We start from the raw sequence: 23,336 nt of genomic DNA on the forward strand, positions 1-23,336 counted from the left end.
GCCTGTCAGTCTATACTGGGAGAAGCATATACAGTGAGAAGGAAAGAAGAAGAGAGGCATCAAAGCCATTTTGTAGATAACTGTATTAAATGGTAAGTCAATATAAATCCATTAAATAAAATGAGACGCTCAAAAAAAAAACCCTCTATAAATATGCCAGGTAGTTCTGTGCCTGTCAGAATCAATACATCATCATATATTAGCAGCACCAAGGGAGATACAGAGTCTGGCTTACTAAATGACAATGCAGAAAGACCATTCCACAGTCTGAGGTTAGCATGGTATAGTCTCATAGAAAGACAAAGCAACCGGCAGTGAACTGTCTCTGCTCTTTGCTGGCTGCAGAGCCTGGGGCATGATTACATGGTCTTTCTGAGTCTGAGTTTCCTTATATAAACCAGCAATAATGGTTAATGGCCTATTAGTCCCTGGGGTTGCTCTGATGATTAACTGGTAATATATAAAGCCACTGAAATGTGTGGTGTGGTTATTTTTACAATTCATGAATCTTTTATTGAATTTGATGTCTGGCTCATAATACTTTTCCTGGATTCACTGTTTAATGCCATATGTCCCTCTATAAAATAGAAAGCCATTGCCTGGGACCACTAATAAATTTCCTTAGCAGGAAGCAAAAGATTTGGTAGAGTCATTAAGCCCCCTAATCATATTCTATCCACCCCCCAGATCATCAAGTGATAAGAGTATAGCTATTTTTAGGTTTGCCAGTAATACCCATGCATATGAAAACCCATAACCAGCTTGCCAGACGTGTTATTTTATAGCCTTGCAGCTTGTTTTCTGTCTTCATGATAACATGAAGTTTATTGCTTGAATAATACATATGAGTAACAAAACTAAGAAGTATTATGAGTAAAGCATTAAAAGGGAAATACTAAATGCAAGTCGCATATGACAGACAAAAAGCATCCTGAAGATAGAAGCTGGATGATGAAATCTTGGGGACTACATATCAATAAATCACTGTACTAAAATAACAACAAAGGTGCCCTCCAAAAGACTCTAGCCCTACCACCTCACTGCTGATAAAAGAAAGAAAGCGTTCTGTGGCAGATGGAAAGTGGCTGGCATCGAGGTAGCATGGACTTTGCAGGATTTATTCCTCTGGTCCCTGCACCATCTGCGTGAGCAGCTCTCTCGTCCAGAAGCAGCAGAGTTTCCTAACACCCATGCCACCGCTCCTCTTATTTACAAGACCGTGACAGCAGGTCATAAGAAACTTCCTGGGGTTTTACTGCCTTGTATGTGATGCCAGGCTGTCAGAATATAAGTATTTTGTTTTAGAAGGTTGTTTTTAATAGGGATTCTTGTGGCCAAATGATAAATAAATAAACCAACAGATAACTATGCCGTTTATAAAAAATTCCTTCCCCACAACTCCCGTAGCCTCAGCTCCTGAACTTAGTCACCTAACAGGTCTTTCTACCCCATCTTTTCTCCTCCCAAAAAAGCATCTCCATTCACTGTCTTTATGATTCCAAATAAAGACACCATCACTTTCCAGATGTTCTTGAGTATTTGTTGAGTATTAACTTACCTTCCAACATACTAATAAATCAAAGTAGGAGTCTTCTTTATTTCTAAGAACACACATCAAAGGATAATTCATCTATTGAAATGTGCTGTTAAGAGAAAAAGAAAAGCCGGGTGGTGGTGACACACGCCTGAAATCCCAGGCAGAGGCAGAGGCAGGCGGATTTCTGAGTTCGAGGCCAGCCTGGTCTACAGAGTGAGTTCCAGGACAGCCAGGGCTACACAGAGAAACCCTGTCTCAGAAAAAATAAATCCAGAGAGAGAGAGAGAGAGAGAGAGAGAGAGAGAGAGAGAGAGAGAGAGAGAGAGAGAAAGAAAACTATGTATTTGAAGTGTTGTTGGGTTTGGATATTTTTTTTGTATTGTTTCTTGAGGCAGGGTCTTGGTAGCCAGGTGGCCTCAAACTTATGATCAATTTATATGTTGTGTGTACATGTGTGTATGTGTGTGTGTGTGCCTGAGCATGTGTATATGTGTACATATTTGATTGAAGAACAACTTAGTTCAAGACCTTGTCTTTTAAGATTTGTGTACCTAATACCCAGGTATGTAACCTAGTGGCTCCAGTGTGCTGCAGTCTTTCCACAGCTAAGCTTCCTGCAACAGTGTCTGTTACTGTCAGATCCCACTTTCCCAGGGAAGACTTCTTTTTTTTTTTATTATATTTTTTTTCTATATTCTTTGTTTACAATTCAAAAACTTTCCCCTTTCCCAGTTCCCCCCTCCCCATATGTCCCATAAGTCCTCTTCTCTCCATCCATTCTCCTATCTTTCCCCCTCCCTTTTCTCTGTCCTGGTACTCCCCTACAATGCTGGATCAAGCCTTTCCAGGATTAGGGCCCTCTTCTTTCTTCTTCATGGGAATCATTTGATATGCTAATTGTATCTTCAGTATTCAGAGCTTCAGAGCTAATTAATATCCACTTATCAATGATTGCATTCCATGTGTATTCTTTTGTGATTGCGTTACCTCGCTTAGGATGATATTTTCTAGTTTCATCCATTTGCCTAACAAATTCACGAATTCGTTGTTTTTAATTGCTGAATAGTACTCCATTGTGTATATATACCACATTTTCTGTATCCATTCCTCCATTGAGGGATCTCTAGGTTCTTTCCAGCTTCTGGCTATTATAAATAAGGCTGCTATGAACATAGTGGAGCATGTGTCTTTATTGCATGCTGGGGAATCCTCTGGGTATATGCCCAGGAGAGGTATATCAGGGTCCTCCGAAAGTGTCATGTCCAGTTTTCTTAGGAACTGCTAGACTGATTTCCAAAGTGGTTGTACCATCTTACAATCCTACCAGCATTGAAGGAGTGTTCCTCTTTCTCCACATCCTCGCCATCCTGAGTTTTTAACCTTAGCCATTCTGACTGGTGTGAGGTGAAATCTCAGGGTTGTTTTGATTTGCATTTCCCTAATGGCTAATGATGTTGAGCATTTCTTAAGGTGCTTCTCAGCCATCCAAATTTCTTCAGGTGAAAATTCTTTGTTTAGGTCTGTATCCCATTTTTTAATAGGGTTATTTGGTTCCCTGGGGTCTAACTTCTTGAGTTCTTTGTATATATTGGATATTAGCCCTCTATCAGATGTAGGATTGGTGAAGATCTTTTCCCAATTTGTTGATTGCCGTTTTGTCCTTTTGACGGTGTCCTTTGCCTTACAGAAACTTTGTAATTTTATGAGATCCCATTTGTCAATTCTTGATCTTAGAGCATAAGCTATTGGTGTTCTGTTCAGGAACTTTTCTCCTGTGCCTCAAGGGTTTTCCCCAGTTTCTTTTCTATTAGTTTCAGTGTGTCTGGTTTTACATGGAGGTCCTTGATCCACTTGGGGTTGAACTTAGTACAAGGAGATAAAAATGGATCAATTCGCATTCTCCTGCATGCTGACCTCAAGTTGAACCAGCACCATTTGTTGAAAAGGCTATCTTTTTTCCACTGGATGTTTTCAGCTCCTTTGTCGAAGATCAAGTGACCATAGGTGTGTGGATTCATTTCTGGATCTTCAATTCTATTCCATTGGTCCACTTGCCTGTCCCAGGGAAGACTTCTATGAAAAGCTTTTTAAAGATGTAGTAAAGTGTTTTAAAATGCAAAATGAAACCTATTACTCCATATTCTAACCTATAGAATTGATTGATAATAAACTGTTAAAATGCTGGACTTCTGGTGGGTATGACTGGACTGGCCCTGCCCCCATACCTCCCCCTCATTTTTGCCAAAAGTTCTTTAAGGAGAGCCCCTGTCTAGCCGCCTATAGCTCCTGCTGCCTGGGCCCCTCCTGCTAGACAAGAGGTCCCTGCACCTCCTCCCCTTTCCCCTCCTCAGCCTGTGACTTTGTAATTAACTTTTCTCTAAAACTCAGAACAGTGGGAAAATACACTGGACACATTTGGTGTGGTGACATTCATCATATCACATCGCTGGGCAGCCACCATCCCTATCCTGCTCCAGATGTGTGTCCCCATTGAAAACTAACTCCTTGTTGATGACAGTTTTTTTTTTTAATCATGGCTAAATCAAGTGGGTGACACAGCAAGCTCAAAAGTCATGAATCTGGGGAAGGGACAGATGGGGAGTCAGGGGTAGAGGGAGTTATTGATGGATAGAAGAGTGTAAGAGAGGGTTGGAAGAGACTGACCGGATTGCACTGCGTATAGGTAAAATGTCAAAGAACTAACCTAATAATAAGTAGGGTATTGTTAGATGGACACTTTTTAACAGTTGTTTTTTTCCCAGAGCCTTGATGATTCCCCTTACTATCAGGAGTGCTCTTCCAGCCCGGTGAAAACAGCTTGCTTCTCCTTCCACAGGGCCTCAGGCCACAGGCTGTCAAAACCCCTTCCCAACCCTGTAAAAGAGAGCCAAGAACCTACCAGAGAAGCTGCCTCCCAGTTAAGGATTGTGAATACAGTGTTAAGTTTCTGCTTCTCAGGTGGCTCACAACCATCAGTGCCCCAAGCACTAGGAGAGTCTCACGGGACTCCTGCACCCTAGATGTCAGACAGTAGCCCACAGAGAGAATAGACTTTATTCCCCACTCTCACCCTGCTAGCCATCCTTTCCACAGTCTGAAAGGATGCAGGGAGCCATGAGCTAGCCTCGGGCATCATTTCTGCGATGCTCTGCTCCACCCCAAGCCTTTGATGCAGAGACAAAACTAACATGGAGCCACGGTCAACACACTCTGCTTTTCTCTATTTTCCAGACACGTGTGAGGCACATGGCCTCTGTGAAGTTCTCTGATGGTTTCAGACAAAGGAAATCTGATGTACAAATCAAGAAGAGCTACACAGAGAAGCTCTGTCCTGAAAAACAAAAACAAAAAGTAGGGGGAGAAGTACTTATAGTCAAAGGAATAACTAGTTCATACATGGTTCATCATACTCCTATGAGCTGACAAAGTTGTTAAAATTATTTTTTTAGGAAGAGAAGTTGGTCTATATTGCTTCAATTCAGTATTTCCATATACATGTGCCCGTAATACAAATCTTATGCTGAAGTGATTTGCAAAGGCTAAAACTACTGGAGTGATAGACTGAAGTTAGCATCCTAGGGGAAAAAACCCTTCCAGACATGACCTCTCTTCAAAACAAAGCACAGATTACCTGGGTCAAGCAGAGTGGACTTCCTTTCATATCCCACAGCTCTAAGCTGAAAGCCCTTTGGAACTATTAGTCTTAGCTGATAGCTTTCACCTGACACCCAAGGCTCATAACTACAGAACAGAAAGCAAACAGGCTGCAGAAGTTGTACCTATAGGAATATGTAGTCCAAAGCGAGGGAGGTGAGGCTGCAGGAGGCAGCACAGGCAGCCTGATTTACAGTCCACTAGCCTGCCGGGAGGAGCCTGGCACAGCATAAGACTATCCCTTTCAGTGCTGAAGAAACTAGTATCTTGTACACATGAAGGAAAGAATTTGAACCAATACTCAGGGAATGACTGAGAGTTTGTTGATCTTCTAGGACCACAGAATGACCATGGCCAATAATCATCATCATTGAGTGATCCCAGGCCATCTGTCACTCGTGATGAATCCATTGTTTCCTCCTTCATCTCTCAGCCCCTCATAGTCTGTCCTTTGTGCTTTCACAGTGAGGGTATATTTAAAGGGTAATAATGCCTGTCCTACTAGAGTCTCATCTGTAGCAAAGGTCTTTTTACATGGGATTTCTGGTGACCCTTGGAGAACTCCAAAGCTAAATACAAATTTCTTTTCATTGTTTTTTTTTCTTGTTACCTTAAAATTTATTTCTTCAAATATTTTTTCTTTTTATACAGCTCAAGCTGACATCAAACTCACAATCCTCCTGCCTCAGTCTCACAAGTACTGGGATTGCAGGGGTATATTACTACACACACCGCAGAATGCTTTTTAATTGAGCATGTCTTTTTTTCCTATTATTTCTTTTTTATTAGATATTTGCTTTATTTACATTTCAAATGGTATCCCCTTTCCAAGTTACCCCTCGAAAATCCCCTATCCCATCCCTCCTTCCCCTGCTCATCTCCTCCCCCACCAATTTCCTGACTTGCATTCCCCTATTCTGGGGAATCAAGCCTTCACAACACCCATAATCTCTCCTCTCATTGATGTCTGAAATGTATGTATGTATGTATGTAGCTGGAGCCATGGGTCCCTCCATATGTACTCTTTGGTTGGTGGTTTAGCCCCAGGGAGCTCTGGGGGTACTGGTTGGTACATATTGTTCCTCCTGTAGGGTTGCAAACCTTTTCAGCTCCTTGGGTCCTTTCTCCATAGGCTGCTCCACTGGGGAGCCTATGTTCATTCTATTGGTTGGCTCTGAGCCATGGGTATTTTAATAGACTTTCCAATAAGGATCAAAGTATCCCCCACTTTGGTCTTCCTTCTTCTTGAGCTTCATGTGGTCTGTGAGTTGTATCTTGGGTGTTCCGAGCTTTTGGGCTAATATCCACTCATCAGTGAGTGCATACTGTGTGTGTTCTTTTGTGATTGGGTTACCTCACTCGGGATGATATTTTCTAGCTCCATCCATTCACCTAAGAATTCCATGAATTCATTGTTTTTAATAGCTGAGTAGTATTCCATAGTGTAAATATACCACATTTTCTGTATCCATTCCTCTGTTGAGGGACATCTGGGTTCTTTCCAGCTTCTGGCTATTATAAATATGGCTGGTATGAATATAGTGGAACATGTGTCCTTATTACATGTTGGAACATCTTCTGGGTATACGCCCAGGAGTGGTATAGCTGGGTCCTCAGGTAGTGCTATGTCCAATTTTCTAAAGAACCACCAAACTGATTTCCAGAGTGGTTTTACTAGCTTTTAATTCCACCAACAATGAAGGATTGTTCCTCTTTCTCCACATCCTCTGAAGCATTTGCTGTCCCCTGAGTTTTTGATCTTGGCCATTCTGACTGGTATGAGGTAGAATCTCAGGGTTGTTTTGATTTGCATTTCCCTGATTATTAAAAATGTTGAACATTTCTTTAGGTGTATCTCAGCCATCTGTTATTCCTCAATTGAGAATTCTTTGTTTAGCTCTGTACCCCATTTTTATTAGGGTTATTTGGTTCCCTGGAGCCTAACTTCTTGAGTTCTTTGTATATATTGGCTATTAGCCCTCTATCGGATGTAGGATTGATAAAGATCTTTTCCCAATCTGTTGGTTGCTGTTTTGCCTTATTGACAGTGTCCTTTGCCTTACTGAAGCTTTGCAATTTTATGAGGTCCCATTTGTCAATTCTTGATCTTAAAGCATAAGCTATTGGTGTTCTATTCAGGACATTTCCCCCTGTGTCCATGTGCTCCAGATTCTTCCCCACTTTCTCTTCTGTTAGATTCAGTGTATCTGGCTTTATATGGAGGTCCTTTATCCACTTGGACTTGAGCTTTGTACAGGGAGAAAATTGAGCATGTCTTAAGGTATCATCACTCTACTGTAGCACCAAGTTTCACATAGGAAGCAGAGAACTCCTTAATACATGGATCAGTAACATACCACGGCCATTCTCATGCCTTAACCTGTTTTTTTCATGGAACTAAATTAAACATACTCTTCCATTAGGATTGTGTATGTATGTGTGTGTTTGAATGTACACCCACAAGCATGTGTGTTTGTTTACTTTGACACTAGCTTAAGTGGTACAGAGTTATAGAAAATGAAATACAATAAAGTTTTCTTGCATTGTGGAATGTGAAAAACATTCAGTGTAACAATTTTTGTGCTAATGAACAAATAAAAGTTACATAGTTAAGGATTATCATACATGTGGAGTATTTTTGAATCAATGTTTCAGGTTTTTTTTTCAATATGTTTTCAAGAAAAATTTGAGACAAGGTCTCAAGTAGCCCAGACTGGCCTCAAACTCACTATAAAGCAGAGCATAACCTTGTGCTTCTGCCTCTGTCTCCAAAGAGTTGGAACCCCCGGCGTGCACCATTATTCCCAGCTTTATGTATGTTCATTTTTAAAAATATCTCAGATTACTTGGAACTTGTCTGAAAGCATTTTCTTTGACGAGACTTTGATTTCATCACCTCCTGGATCTGTAGTGGCTTTGCCTTAGAGCATCCAACTGAAATGCCTATCTCATCGCCAAGAATCTCACACTTTCAGTGTGAGCTTGGTGGAGCCATGTGCTCTAAAAATGATCAGACATTTGTGGCTTAGTGCAATAAAAGAAGAGATGCTCGTCCATTCACTCACAAATATGTTTGAGCATCTACCATGCCTGAAACCTTACTCTAAGAACTGGGAATATGGTACTGAACTAAACAGGGAAAGTCTCCATGTAATGCAGAAGAGAGAAACAAAGATTAAAGAGGGGGAAATTAGGTGACTCATTAAAAGGCAATTAAATGTTACAAAAACGTAATAAATTAAAGTATAGGACTGAGAAGAGCTAGGGAGCAGGTGAGAGGGGGAGATAGTGATTTGAATTAGCGAAGTCAGAATAGGTCCAATAGAAACGGTAACATATAGACAGGCACTTACAGAGGGACTGAGTGAAACTCAAGACTATCTCCAGAAGAGCCAGGCAGGTTGTTCAGGGTGCTGAACTAATGGAAACTTTTCACAGACATGGTACAATTTAGATTTTCAGGTTTGAGAAGATGCCCAGTAGGTAAAATCACTTGTGAAATCATGAGGACCTGAGTTTAGATCCCCAGAGCCCAGAGATACAGTAGCATCAGCATCTGTAATCCCAACGTTCAGTTCCTCCAATTCCTATGCGGAGATGAGAGGCAGAGAATAAAGGATGCCCAGAAGCTCCTGTGGCTGAGAATTTGGCCCACACTGCAGAAAAAACAAAAACAACAAATAAACCCTGTCACAAACAGGATGGAAGGCATGGACCACCATCTAAGGTTCTGCTCTGACCTTCACCCTTGCACGGTGGCAGACATGTGCTCACATTGATACACACAGGTATGTGTAAACACACATAACACACAGCATACACACACATATTGACCATTTAGAAAGATTGCTATAGAAACTGCTGAGGTTAGATTCTAGGGGATAAGGGAAGAGCAGACACACAAGCCAGGAATCTGTCACATTAGTCCAAGTGAAAGGACTGGACCAGGACACTAGCAGTCGAGAGAGTAGGATGGGACTTTGACTTCATCTTGGAGACAGATAAATTCCTGATTTTATCTGACAGGAGCTCTGACAGCCTGCATGAGGAAAGAGAGCAGAGGGGCTGATGCTATATGACTCCCATGGTTGGGGTCTGACCAACTGGAGGAGCTGGGATAGGTTTGGGAGGGGGCTATGCTTGGGCTGCTGTGACAGATGAAAGCTGGGCAGCTTGGAAACAGCATGGACTTGCTTCTCACAGGTATGGGAGCTCAGGAGTCCAAGATCAAGCTGCCAGCCGATCTGACGTTTGGGGAGGGCCTCCTTCTTCAGATGTGGCCTTCCGTCCAAGCTCCCCTCTCGTAGTGTAAGAGATGAGTTAGATTCAGAAGGCCCTGATAGGGGCTGGAGAGATGGCTCAGCGGTTAAGAGCACTGACTGCTCTTCCAAAGGTCCTGAGTTCAAATCCCAGCAACCACATGGTGGCTCACAACCATCTGTAATGAGATCTGATGCCCTCTTCTGGTGTGTCTGAAGACAGCTACAGTGTACTTACATATAATAAATAAATAAATAAATCTTAAAAAAAAAAAAAAAAAGAAAAAAAGAAGGCCCTGATAAAGATGCTGATCTCATTAGGGGGCAGTCACTGCCCTCGTGATATAATGTGATATAATCACCTTCCAACCTCTCCTCTTCATATGGACACCCTACGCATTAGGATTTCTATGTGTGAATCTAGAGGGAGTACAAAAACATTTGGAATGTTATCTATAGTAGTAAAATATTCTGATGTGATAATAATACCGGTGGTATGTGAATCATTAAATGAAAAAAATCATTTTGTGGTCTAATCCTTACAGCATGTCTATTTTTCTTGGCTCATACATACTCTTCAGGATTATAAACTCTTTTTCTCAGTACTAGAGCCAAAGAGTCTATGTCTCCAGGAATTTTACAAATGAAGAAAATGTGCTGGGGTCTTTTTTTAACCATGCTTGCTTTACATTCCTCTCTAGGATATTACATGTATATTGAGGCCTCCTACATGGTGTATGGACAAAAAGCACACCTTTTTTCCCAGCCTCTGAGAGGCGTTCCTGGGAAACACTGCTTGACTTTTTTCTACCACATGTACGGAGCAGGGACCGGCCTGTTGAGTGTTTATTTGAAAAGGGAAGAAGACAGTAAGGAGTCCCTGTTGTGGAGAAGAAGAGGGGAGCAGAGCATCTCCTGGCTGCGGGCACTGATTGAATACAGCTGCAGGGGGCAACACCAGGTAAGTCAGAGGAGTGCCAACCCATTAGGGAAGGCTGTACCGAGGTGCCTGGTGCTCTCCTGTTTTTGCTAAAAAGAGAATGATTTGTCTGTTTTCAGAGTCCGAGATAAAGGCAGGATTACTTGAAAAGTAAACCTAATTAGCCCGTTATTGATTAACTCTAAGCAGTGAATGAATAATTAGACAGGGAGCTAAAGCTTTGGACATTCATGCATAAAGTGATTGGTTTTTTCTTTTTCTAACAATTCAAGGATGAAAGGATACCTATTTTGTCTTAGTGTGTTGTGAATATCAAGTACATTCCTTCCAAAAGGAAGTCACCTTTCTTCTAAATACACTACTCCTGCTCCTAGCATCCATGATCCACTTGCACGTAGGGGCCTTTGTTCTAAATCTCCACTTATGGGTGTGTATAGCCTCTAGTAAGTTGTATAAGCCTCTGTATGAATGTATGAACAATATAATATGAATGGCTATATTGTTGTAGAAGAAACTGGTGGGTCCTTATCCCAAGTCCATGGTCATCACCCCAGACCCCTAACTTCCCATGTGCTATAGAAACTCCCTGTCCTAGAAGTATGCAGTCATTCCCAGGATAGCCAGAGACTTCACTCAGCCACCAAAGCTAAAGTTCTGAGTGAGATAACCTTCAGATTCCCAACTGTTTTTAAAACCGCTCTATAAAATTCTGGTGTGAGCATAACCCTCCAAAAAAAAAAAAAAAAACAAAAAAACCAAAACAACAACAACAACAACAACAAAAAAAGCTCCAACTTCTTCTGCAGCTTTGCTTCTGGGTGGTAAGCCTCTGGGGCCCACTCAGCTTTAACCACTGGGTGGATGCCTGGTCTAAGTTCAGATCTTCCTTGGAAGAGGCATCCAAAATCTGAAGTTTTTTTTCCTCACTTTTTTCCCCCTACAATGCAAACTAATTTTCTAAAGATCTAAACTGAAGATATCACAACTCAAGTGGCTGGATACATTGCCACTCAAGCTGCTACACTGATGGGCAATAAATGACAGGAGGAAGATGCTCTTCTGTCTAGGAAGGGTCTGCCAGCTAAGCACAAACAACTGTTGGGAGATGTATTAGAGAATGGCAGATTGCTCCATGAAGATTTTTTATGACTGTTACAGAAGGTACATGGACCAGATGAAAACTTACTAAGAGAGTTGATCATCAGCCAGAGATGGCAGCTCAATCATGTTAAGCTCCTCGGGAAAGTCAGACTCTTCATCAAATGGGTCTCAAGGCATGGTCCAGGTACCAGCAGCATCAAAAATACCTGAAATATAAGTACACCCAAAATGTTAATCTCAGGATCCACCACAAAATACTAAATCAGAAACCCTGGAGGACTTTGGAGTCCCAGAAATGTATTTTCAATAGGTCCTACAAATGATTCTGAGGCAAGCTAAAAATAGAAAATCTCCAGACTTAATTGAAACTAATTCTTTGGAGATGGCATCCAAACATTGATACACACATTCACACACACACACACACACACACACACACACACACAGTTTACAGTATAGATGATTGTGTCCATTGCCTCGTGCATGCTAGGCACTGAGCTATACTCCCAGGTACATAGATAGATAGATAGATAGATAGATAGATAGATAGATAGATGATAGATAGATAGATAGATAGATAGATAGATAGATAGATAGATTAGATAGAGATAGATAATATAGAGTAGGACTCATCCTACTGAGATTTTATATATATATATATCACATAACACTAATACATAAATTCTCTAAAATTGAGTTCTAGAAATCAATATACAGAGTCTTGCTGGGGAGATGATCTTAGAAATTGGTTTTGTTTTTGTTTTGAGGGGTCTTGTTATGTAGCCCAAACTAGTCTCCAGCTCAAGATTCTGCTTCTTAAATTCCCATTGTGGAGATTCTAGGTGCAAACCACCACATGCAGCTTGAAGAACTTTTAAACATAGCCCACAGCAAAGCCTATGGGCCACCATTTTGAAATTTGTAGTCCAAAGAGTGCAAAATGGTTATAGAGATTTTCAGTTTACAATCTAGAAGGAACACTCTGGAGTAGACTGCCACTTTAGCTGATAATGGAACAGGTGGTCATTTTCCTCAACTGCTCCTAGGGCTCACCTCAGGAATCCCACATGACTATAGTGGGACTAGGCTACATGCTACTGTCTAATAAACACACATTCATGGCCTGGCCATCTGTTATGTAGTGGGTACTAACAGTGCTAAGAGCTGTATATAAGTTGTTCCAATTAATGCTAAAGCTCCACTTTATAGATAGAGAAAAGCAGATGCCTGGTAGAGAACTCACACCCCAGTCTGCCCAGTACCAAAGCCTGTTTCCCCGCTGCCCTAAAGAACTTCCAGATTCTCCTCATTCCCTCAGGGTCACAAGCATCAAGTGGCCTTGGACAAACCTTCTCTGCTCTGGGATTGTTTCCACATCTTCAAAATGGATAAGTAATTCCCACCATGCTGTCGCCAGCAGAGTAAAAGTGGTCATTAAATGATATTGGATGTGGGAAAGGGTTTTTATCAATTTCAATATACCAAACTATTTAAAAATATTCCACTGTTTTTAAAAACTACATCTTCCCCAATTTCCCTGGAATCTAATTCTCACCACATGGCACAACTGATATTCTCAATAGCTGTATCAGGCATCCAGATTGAGTTCTTGTGGTTTTATAGAAGATATCTCATTTTAATAAATATTTATTGACCACAGCTATGTAATATATGCTAAATTTTGGCAATAAATATAATGTGGAATTCTTTTTCTTTTTTGGAGTTTGTATTCTTGTAGGAGAGTGATTTTTAAAAAACACTAAACTATAAGCTGGGAACTGGAGAGATGGCTCAGCAATTAAGAGCACTTTATGTCTTCCAGAGAACCTGAGTTTGCCTTCAGCACCCTTAGTGGGTGGTTCTACACCTCCTGCAACTCCACTTCCAGAATCTGACACCCTCTCCTAGCTTCCATATGTACACACACACACACGCACACACACACAGGACATAGACATACATGTAGGCATATACACATACACATAAGTGAAAGATATTATTTATTTATTTATTTATTTATTTATTTATTTATTTAAGCTAAAATTAGATAATATAATATCAATGCCAAAATAAGTAAATCAGTTTGAACGGACAGAATCAAAGTTGAATAAAGGACAGCTAGCCTGGATGTGACAAGAAAAGTGATGGAATGATAAGTTCTTGGTCAAAGCCCATGATGTTTTAGCTAAACAAAAGATCTATTGTACAACAGAGTGACTCCAGTCAATAACAATGTATTATATATTTCAAAATGACTAGGCAAGTAAATTTTAAATGTCTCATCACCAGAAAAATGATAAACCAAAAATGATCTGCCTGATTTAATCATTGTATATTATTAACATATATTGAAATGTCATGTTGAACCTTGAAAGATATAGGATGGTTTGCCTAATAAAAATAATATTAATTGGAGAAGGGAGGAAAGGGAGAGGGACAAGGAGAGGGAGAGGGAGAGGGAGGAGAGGGAGGAGAGGGAGGAGAGGGAGGAGAGGGAGAGGGAGGAGAGGGAGAGGGAGGGGAGAGGGAGGAGAGAGGGAAAGGGAGGAGAAAAGGGAGAGGGGAGAGGGGAGAGGGAGAGGAAGAGGAAGAGGGAGGTGGAAAGGGAGAGGGAGGGGGAGGGGAAGGGGAGAGGGAAAGGGAGAGGGACAGGGACAGGGACAGGGACAAGGGAAGATGATTAGGTGATAAAGCCAAAATGAGTCCTGGAATAGTTTTACAAAGCTTCACAGAACATGGTAAACATTTTGAAATTATTCCAAAAGCAGTAGGAACACAGCCAGTGGATTTAAGGTAATGATCTGTTTTTAAGCAGTAATTCTGGTAGCTACTTGGAAAGCACAGCACTCAGGGATCCTGGTAAGAACACCAGGGTAGCTAGGAAGCAGCAGTAAGGAGAAGTCATCAGAAGACTCCAGGGTCTTGCTTTGCATCCCTTCTGATATGCAGCCAAGGCTGACCCTGAGCTTATGAACCTTTCTTAGCCTTTCAAACTCCGTGATCTGAGGGCATTAAATCACCATGTTCGCCTTTACTTTGATGTCTTATAGGTGCCTAGGTGCCTTAGTCTTGGTAATTTTGACGTGGTTTTTCTTGGCCAAAAGAAGTACCCATCAGTTCCATTTCCTATGTCTTTAGGACCAAATAACTTAAGAAAAATTATATCCTAATGACTTAGTAGTTGTTTCACATGTAGGCGTGTGTGTGTGTGTGTGTGTGTGTGTGTGTGTGTGTGTACTATGTAATGGGCAAACCAGCCAAGGCTTCAGATCTTGTGAAAGTTAGACCACTCTACATATACCAACTTCATTAAAGTTCTGCACAGAGTTTTACATGATACTTGTCCTTAATTATAGGTGCTACCAAAACCTCTACTGTATAATGAAGTTATCAAAAGGAATTTAGACCCATCTAACGTTGACTCTTTGACTTTCAACTGGTAGTTTCCACAGTATTGCTGAATGTTGAATATTTTTATCTGAAATTTCAAATTATCCTCCAGCACTCTTATAAATACACTTGAGCAGTTTGGGAACCAATAACATATCTAATACAATCCTATATTTGTTTGTAGTTGTTCTATAAATAAATACTTGTTTATTGGTTGCTACAGGATGGGGTTGGTTAGACTTAAAGCCCAAAGACAAGACAGAATACTGTTGTACATGAAGGGGGGAAAAAACGATTTGCTACCATATATCTACAGTCACAACAGAAAAGTCATAGGTATAGCACATGGTTCTCACTCAACTATTAAGGAAATTCATAATAGGTTTATAAAGTCCAGAGTTTGGCCAAAACACAGATTATACAGAATATTTTTCTATCAGAATTTATCTATTATTGTAATTTAAATCCAAAAGCCAGATTGTTGTTGGTGTTCAGAAACTGAAATGTTTATTAATTGCACTCATATATTCTCCTATGCAGATGCACTAGAACATTTTACCCCTTTTTCTCGCCACTTGCTTTGATCCTTGTTTAGGGTTATACATTAGAGTTATCCAGAGAAATAGAACTCTGGAAGGATGGACAGGCAGATGGATGTGTAGATCAAAGGAAAGAGAAGAATTTACTATAGAAATGTAACATGCAATCAGGGGGACCAGGAAAGCTGTAGCACAGCTGTGTCTCTATATGAAAACAGGAAATAATGGTCTAACCTTCAGGAAAACCTGAAGCCTCAGCTGATGTGAGTCTTGGAGACCAGAAGCCTCAGAGCCTCACATTTAGTGCCCAGCAGCTAGAGGTGATCGGTGCCCAGTGCCAAAAGCGAGAGAACCCACTCTTCCTCTGCCTCTACCCACACTAAATAAAGGCCTTGAAGCCTAACCTGGGCTGCTTCTTCAACAGCCACTCTCCTACAGAAAGCCCTCCACAGACATGCCCAGAAAAAACACCTTGTAACCACCTTGATACGCCTGAGCCTGAGCCCAGAAAGTATCTGAGCCCAGATGCTTAAAATTAACCATCACATGTTATGTCCTTAGAAAGTTTTCTTGACCTTATTTTGTTATGTCTATTATTAAAGCTTCATTAATTCCAAGATAATTACATAAACTTATTAATTATTCCATTTATATTCTTAATTTTGTGTAGCTTTAATAAAATTAGCTTAGGGTCTTTTTATTTTAATCTAAAGCTTAAACTAATCTAATGACACAGGTGGAGCATGTCTTCTGGACAGTTGTCATTAACCACAAACCTCTCCAGGGGGATTCAGTCACTTATTAGCCATTATTACAACATCCTTAGAGATGATGATCTATTTTTCTAGACCAAGAATATTTGATTCGTTGTTTTCTTCAAAGACTCATGAAACAGAGCACCCCGACCCCATCTCATTGGGCCTTTGATGAATCTCTATCTTTTGGTCAATTTAATTATTAAACTTTTCCACCTAATGCCAGCAGCACCAAAGGTAAATTCAGTGGCAGTCTAAAGAAACTGAAGAGTCCAGCCTAAAGACACTGGGAGATGCTAGACATAGAGTGTTCTAATTAGCTTGGGTTTGTCAGGTCATTAGGAAGCACTCCTGGTTAAGCATCTCTGGGGAACTCCCTGAAGAGGCCAGCAGAATCACTAGTCATCACACTTCACTGTGGAATATTTAAATTCCAAATAATCTAATTTGAATCTGTAATTTTATTTTAGTTATTGTCTGATTTTATTTTATTTTATTTTATCTTATCTTATTTTATTTTATTTTAGAATCTTGGTTTCTCTATGTTTCCCTGGCTGATCTCAGACGTGCAATGTAGACCAGGCTGAGCTAGAACTCACTAAGTAGTCTACACTACCTCAAATTTACAGCAATCCTCTCACCTAAGCCTCTAGATAACTGGGACTATAAGGACTAGGCTTAGATTTGTAATTTTGTGTCCTTTTCCTTAAAGTTAGGCCCAGCAGTTATCAAAGTTTCCAAACCCACAAAGATCTTCCTCAGCCAACACAGTTGTATCATCCTGGACTCCGTTTCTAAATTCAAACTTCATTCTTTTTCAGATAATTTTTGAAGCTATTCGAGGAGTGTCAATAAGAAGTGATATAGCCATTGATGATGTTAAATTCCAGGCAGGACCGTGTGCAGGTAATATTTTCCCCAGTTACATAAGCTTGGTTGGAAAGGGGATTTTATAATATAGTGTCAAGTTATAACAATTCAAAATTATCTTTTCTGTAGACGTAGTAATTATTGTCTGTCTTTTCTGACAGAAATGGAAGATACAACTCAACAATCATCAGGATATTCTGAAGACTTAAATGAAATCGAGTATTAAGAAGTGATCTAACTTAGAGTAAGAAGACAAAAGTTGTACCTCTCTTCAGTCAAAGAGAAAACAAAAGAAATGGCTACTGGATGTTCTTAACTATTGCATAAGTTGAAATGATGTCAGAAGACCCACTTTCATTACTTTTGAAAACTATATCTCTATATATTGACTCAGGGCTTTCCTCTGTTTTCCCCTGCACATCTGACAACTGTTACTAGAAGTACAGGCTACTGGTTTTGCAGAAACCATTTCATCTTAATTTTGGTGCCAGTTGAAATACGAATGTACTATGTTACAGTCACTTCAAAGTACACATATAAAGGGCACAGTCAGAATGAGTGTGCTTGTAAGTCTGCATTCAGTGAATGTATTGGGAGACTAGGTCCTGGTGGTTTTCCTTTTGAGTTTTAAGAATGGAGTTTTCTTAAATAATAATGCAAGGTCAGTAATATCTGCAAAATGGATGCAGTGTTTTATGGTAACAAGCTATTCTGGAAATGAGGTCACATTTGTGTATGTGATTCACAGAAAAGGAGCTACAAATCCTTACTATTTCACTATAGGTATAAGAAAGGCATTTTTTTAATAGAGCCCCAGGGTAAGTCTATGCTAATTCGTGTTGCCTTACAAGACAGTGCCATCTTCTTTCTTCTCCCTTTGCACTGCCTTGGACAGTCACCAGGAGCCCGGGACAGCAATGCACCTTTCCAACAAGGCAAGCTTGAATTTTTTATGCACAAACACCCAACAATTTTTATAAACTTGTTAAACAATTTGACTGATTTTTATAAATATATTTAGTGAAACTTTTAGTAGTATGAGTTCAACCACATTTGTTAAACTATGGTTTTCTATTGACTAATTTACAGAATTGTATATATGTGTGCAATTGTGTGGCTAATCAGCTGTCTAAAACTTCAAAATTACCTAATAAAAAGATCATTTGAAAATCTTTTCATTAGCAATTAACTCATTAATACATTGTCTTTGTCAGAACATATCCATTACATAATTGCAAATTCTAATTTGAGTCTCTATTCTGCCATAATTAAAAGTTTTAAGTCACCTTATCAGTGACATTAATACATACTTTCATATAATATTAATATTTTAAAAGATTATTTTGTTTCATGTAATAATCTCAATTTCCCTAAAATTTATCTCTAGAATTAAACACTAAAGACACATTTTTTTCTTTTAGCTTTTAAAATGAAATGTATGTGTTGGAGAGTGGTTTTGGCTTTTCACTTAAGAGTCAGTTCTCTGAGTGGATTCATCTAGAAGTTGGTGGAAACAGATGCAGAGACCCACAGCCAAACAATAGGCAGAGCTTGAGAAGTCTTGTGGAAGAGTTGGGGGGAGGGGGGGAAGGAATGAGGGAGCCAGAGAGGTCAAGAACACCAGAAGAAGGCCTACAGAGTCAACTAACTTGGGCCCATGGGGGCTCACAGAGACTGAAATACCAAAGTACATGCATGGGCTGGGCCTGGGCCCCTTACACACATGTCACAAATGTGAAGCTTTGTTCTCCATGTGGGACCCTCACAGTTAGAGGAGGAGCCTGCCTCTAACTCTGTTGTGAGTCTTGGGTCCCTGTCGCTACCAAATCCCTCCAGCCGAATAAGGGAGATGACATGGGAGACTCTTCTCGATGCAGTTTATTCTGGAACATTACTTCAAGAAGCCCCCCCCCCATCCTAGCCCGTTGCCCCAGTTATATATCCCAGGCTGCACCAGTCAGCAACCGCTATGTAGAGGCTCGTGATAGGATAGAGACGATGGCCCGGGAGTGGCCTGGTATGATGTCAAAGGGCACATGCGCACTTCTCCAGTGACTCTTAAAGGGGAACGTGGGGGAGCGCTGCTGAGTCATGTGACTTGGCAACCAGCCCAGGCACCATTTTAGACTGGCCACTGTGCCTGCTCCCCACAGGTCCCTTTCCTGTAGCTGGGCTGCTTTGTCTGTTCTCAGTGGGAGAGGATGCCCTTAGTCTTGCTGTGACCAGAGTGGATGGGTATCCATGGGAGGGCCTCTGCTTCTCTGAGGAGAAGGGGACAGGGAATAAGGGAGGAGGATGATAGGGTGGGGGAGAGGAGGGAAGGGACTGTGATCAGGCTGTAAAGTGAATAAATAAACAAATTAATGGGGGGAGGGGGAGGGAATCAGTTCTACCACATGACTAAACTTGATTTGGCAGGTTTATCTGCACATACCTATATGTACTGAGCCATACCACTAACCCAGGACACAGAATCTGTTGTTATTTTTATGTTATTAATGCCCAGAAACAAAATCAAATGAGCAAGTGAGTTTAATCTCTCCCTGATCCCTGAAATGGAAACGCTAGTAGCATTTTTTCAGACTTTCACAGAAAGCTAAGCATCAATAGTAGTGTTTTTCCACAGACTTTCAAAGAAAGCTAAGTATCAATAGTGGGGCTGTAGCCCAGTGACACAGCACTTGCTAAACAGAGCAAGGCCTGGGCTTTGATCCCAAGCACCATGAAGACAAAACAAAGTCAAACAGCTGAATGTCAAAGTTACTTAGGACTGCATAGCTCTGAGATGGTGGCAAAAGTCAACTTCTTAGCTTTGCAAGCCTGTAAATCCACTGGCCCCATCTGTGAAGAATACCATGTCTCCCTGTGTGCCACATTACTTAGAAAATAAAAAATACTCAGCCATACGAAAATCAATATCCCTAGTTTATAGAGAAAAACTAAACTCATTATGCAATAAGATAGGATTTTATTAATGAAATTTTTCCTATGATGATTAATTAGACACAGAGGTGTGATTGGAGTTTGACATACATTAGGCATCGTAAGTGCGTCCCTCCCACCTATAACTATGTTACATTGCTGAATGAAGGAATGAATACTCTGCTCACACATATCTGAGTACAGAGTGAGGTGTTTGTGCTGTGTGACAAATGAATAAAGTATTTCTCCAGCATCCTTGGTGGTGACATAGTCTTTGTGTCATTCCAGCTAACATTTATTGAAGACCAAGCCAGGCGGTGTAATCCCACACCTGTAATCCCAGCACTTGGGAGGCAGAGGCAGGCAGATTTCTGAGTTCGAGGCCAGCTTGGTCTACAGAGTGAGTCCAGGACAGTCAGAGCTACACAGAGAAACCCTGTCTCAAAAAAAAAAAACAAAAAACAAAAAACAAAAAACAAAACAAAAAAAACAACAAAAACAACAACAACAAAAAAAAAAAAAAAAAAAACACCAAACATTTATTGAAGACAGGGCAAAGATGTCTGCACAGGCATTAACTTAGTTAATCCTGACAACAACCCGTGTGTCCCATCCTAGCAGCAGTTTCACTTTCTACATAAGGACATTAAATTTGTGTCCAAGGTCAGCAGTCAGTGCAAGACCCGGGTTTGAAACCCAGCTAATTGTGTTGCCCATCCTCTGTTCTAACATTTTCTAAAACGGCCTCCTGAACCCACCATTTCCTCCCTCAACTCCATCAGCAATATGGATTATAGACTAACAAAAGGTTCTTAGCTTCCCCCTTCCAGGGTTTATTGGCTATACAAATAGCTCCAAGATGGGGCTAAGGAGATGGGTGGCTCAGTCAGCAAAACACTGCCACACCACCATTGGGACCTCAGTTAGGGTCCCCAGGCACCTTGTCAAAAAGCTTGATGTGAAAAAAAAAAAAAGCTCGAAGTGGTGGTAACTCGATGAGCTCTAGGTTCACTGGGAGAGCCGGTCTAGGGCAGGGTGGGGGGTAGGGGGTGGGGCGGGGGGAAGAGGTTAGTGGGTTGGAGAGACGGCTCAGTGGCTTAGAGTATTATTTTTGGGCAGCAAGGAAAGAGGCAATTATTGCTGGCAGTTGCTAAGAAACGACCTGCCATTTTAGCGTCCCCTTTAGAGTCAAAGAGGTGGAAAGTGAGCGCGCTGAATGATTCACAGTCCCTCGTTCCTATCCATCGCAGGTTTCCACCTTTTCAAGCTTGCCTTTCCTCTCCAGGTTGCCCTTAGCATTTGACTTCATTCAGTGTGGATGAAAATAGAGGCAGATGGTAAGCACTGCGTAGTTCCCCAGGTTTAGCGATGCCCAAGGGGAAGGCACAGCAGTTATTAGGTGCTACTTAACAATGTAATCTCAGTCTCTGCATTTATTCCAATTCTCGGCAGCACCTAACCTTGAGAGAGAGACAAACTCTTGAAAGAGAGACAGCTTTCTCTGCAGATTGCCTTCCCTCTTATGATTCACCACCTGCAGTGGAGGTTATTTATGCAGAGAAGGGAGGAACAGAACACATATGGAAAGCGCGGTAGCGCGGTACCTCTGACACCAGGTCGGGCTTCATATGGAAGAACAGAGTTCAGAGATGATTTCTTTCTTTCTTTTTTTTGGTTTTTTGGATTTGATTTTTTTCGAGACAGGGTTTCTCTGTATAGCCCTGGCTATCCTGGAACTCACTCTGTAGATCAGGCTGGCCTTGAACTCAGAAATCCACCTGCTTCTGCCTCCCAGAGTGCTGGGATTAGAGGCGTGTGCCACCACCCGGCCAGAGATGATTTCTTAAGATGCCTACTATGCTCTGGGCATCTCAGTAAGCATGGAGGTTACAAAGACATGTATAAATTAAGGAAGAAAATGGGATATAAGACAGCCAGCACAATTTCAGGAAATACATGCGGTCACGGGCTCAGAGTCCACGGGAAAGCCTAGGAGCAGCACCTGACAGTAGAGATGCACGGTGCAGGATTCCAGAGGTCTGGGTGCTTTCCTGCCTTACTTTTGGAGAGATAAGACTTTATCTTGGATAAGGTTTATCTTAGAGGGATAAAGTAGTTACTATGAAAAATAACAAAAAGTAATAGATAAGACACAGTAGCACACTCCTGCTGTCCCAGCATTGTGGGACTGGAGGGAATCAGAAACTCAAAGTCATCCTTGGTTGTGTAAGACATTCAAAGCAGGCCTGTGCTATATAAAACTTGGTCTCAAAACAAAGTAAGGCCCCCCAAAATGCCCAACAACAACAACGTAATACAGACAAGAACATAGACACATTTAATTTCGGACACAAACGTCTTCCCAGGTTATATGATAAAGAATTAGTAAAATTCAGTTACTTTTGTGTCTCTTTCTATATAAGGGAAGTGTGAGCTTAGAGTGCCATCTTAAGGATAAAGCAGCCATAGAATCCTGCCAGGTCACCATCCTTTTCTTTAACCAGTGACTAGGCAAGTCTTCTCCTCCTTCCCACAGAAGTCACTGACTGTTGTTCTCCTGAATTGTACATGAATCCCTCAAAGGCTTATGCTAAGTTAGACTTCTTTATAAACCCATATTTTATAAAATAATAATCACCTAATTTAGTTTTTGTGAATTGTTTCTGGATTATCTACATGTTCAAGAAAGGCACTTAGTTTACCCCAAATGTGCACATGGGTTCCAAATTCCAAAAGGAGTATAGAAGGTCGCCTTGGGGGTCTATAATAATTTCATTGGTCCTTTGAATTGTATATTAGTTTTTATCTTGATATTACTGTCCCCTATTTAGCCCCTCTTCTAACACTTCATAAATTATTAGGCTGTGAATGAATAGTTGCATATTGTAAAATATGCAACGGATCCACACCCAACCAAAAGTCTCCTAAAACCATCTTTAAATAAGGCAAGATGGTGAGTTAGACGGCTAATCAGATAAAGATGCTCACTGGTAAGCCTGATGGACAGAGTTTGATTCCCAAATCCCACATGATGGAAGGAGAGAACAATGCCTGTGAGGTGTCCTCTGACCTCCACATGAGTGTGCCCATGTGAAGTGGAAATTGCTGGTTCCTTTGGAGACTCAGCTTTTGTTGTGGGATATTTCTCTGGAAACCGAGTTTTTGTCATATGATGTTTCTCTGGAAACTGTCTCTGTGAGGATGCTTTTGCTGAAGCAGACACATGGGAGGATGGTTTACTAAGAACAGACATGTGGCGGTTTTTGTTTGTTTGTTTTTGGAGGCAGTCTAGAAAAAGGGCCTATGATGTTTTGCTAGAGCAGGTGCTTGAGAGAACACGTGATATTTGGAAAGGATATAAATATAGCC

The 23,336-nt window shown here is 40.9% G+C and overlaps 1 protein-coding gene across 2 annotated transcripts in view; it reads left to right on the forward strand.

Moving 5' to 3' along the window:
* Positions 1-18,219, forward strand: part of Mamdc2 (MAM domain containing 2) — a 154,701-nt gene extending 136,482 nt beyond the window's left edge. The window contains exons 12-14 of one of the 2 annotated variants that reach the window (XM_052188223.1): positions 10,152-10,411; positions 16,997-17,081; positions 17,207-18,219. In XM_052188223.1, coding sequence (XP_052044183.1) covers positions 10,152-10,411; positions 16,997-17,081; positions 17,207-17,271 — 410 coding nt within the window. In that variant the 3' untranslated portion in view covers positions 17,272-18,219. Of the gene's footprint in view, positions 1-10,151; positions 10,412-16,996; positions 17,082-17,206 lie in introns of those variants that run through there. The other variant, XM_052188231.1, reaches the window with a different exon arrangement.
* The last annotated feature ends 5,117 nt before the right edge of the window (positions 18,220-23,336 follow it).

This window comes from Apodemus sylvaticus, chromosome 1 (genome assembly GCF_947179515.1).
Source record: "Apodemus sylvaticus chromosome 1, mApoSyl1.1, whole genome shotgun sequence".
NCBI classification, from domain to species: domain Eukaryota; kingdom Metazoa; phylum Chordata; class Mammalia; order Rodentia; family Muridae; genus Apodemus; species Apodemus sylvaticus.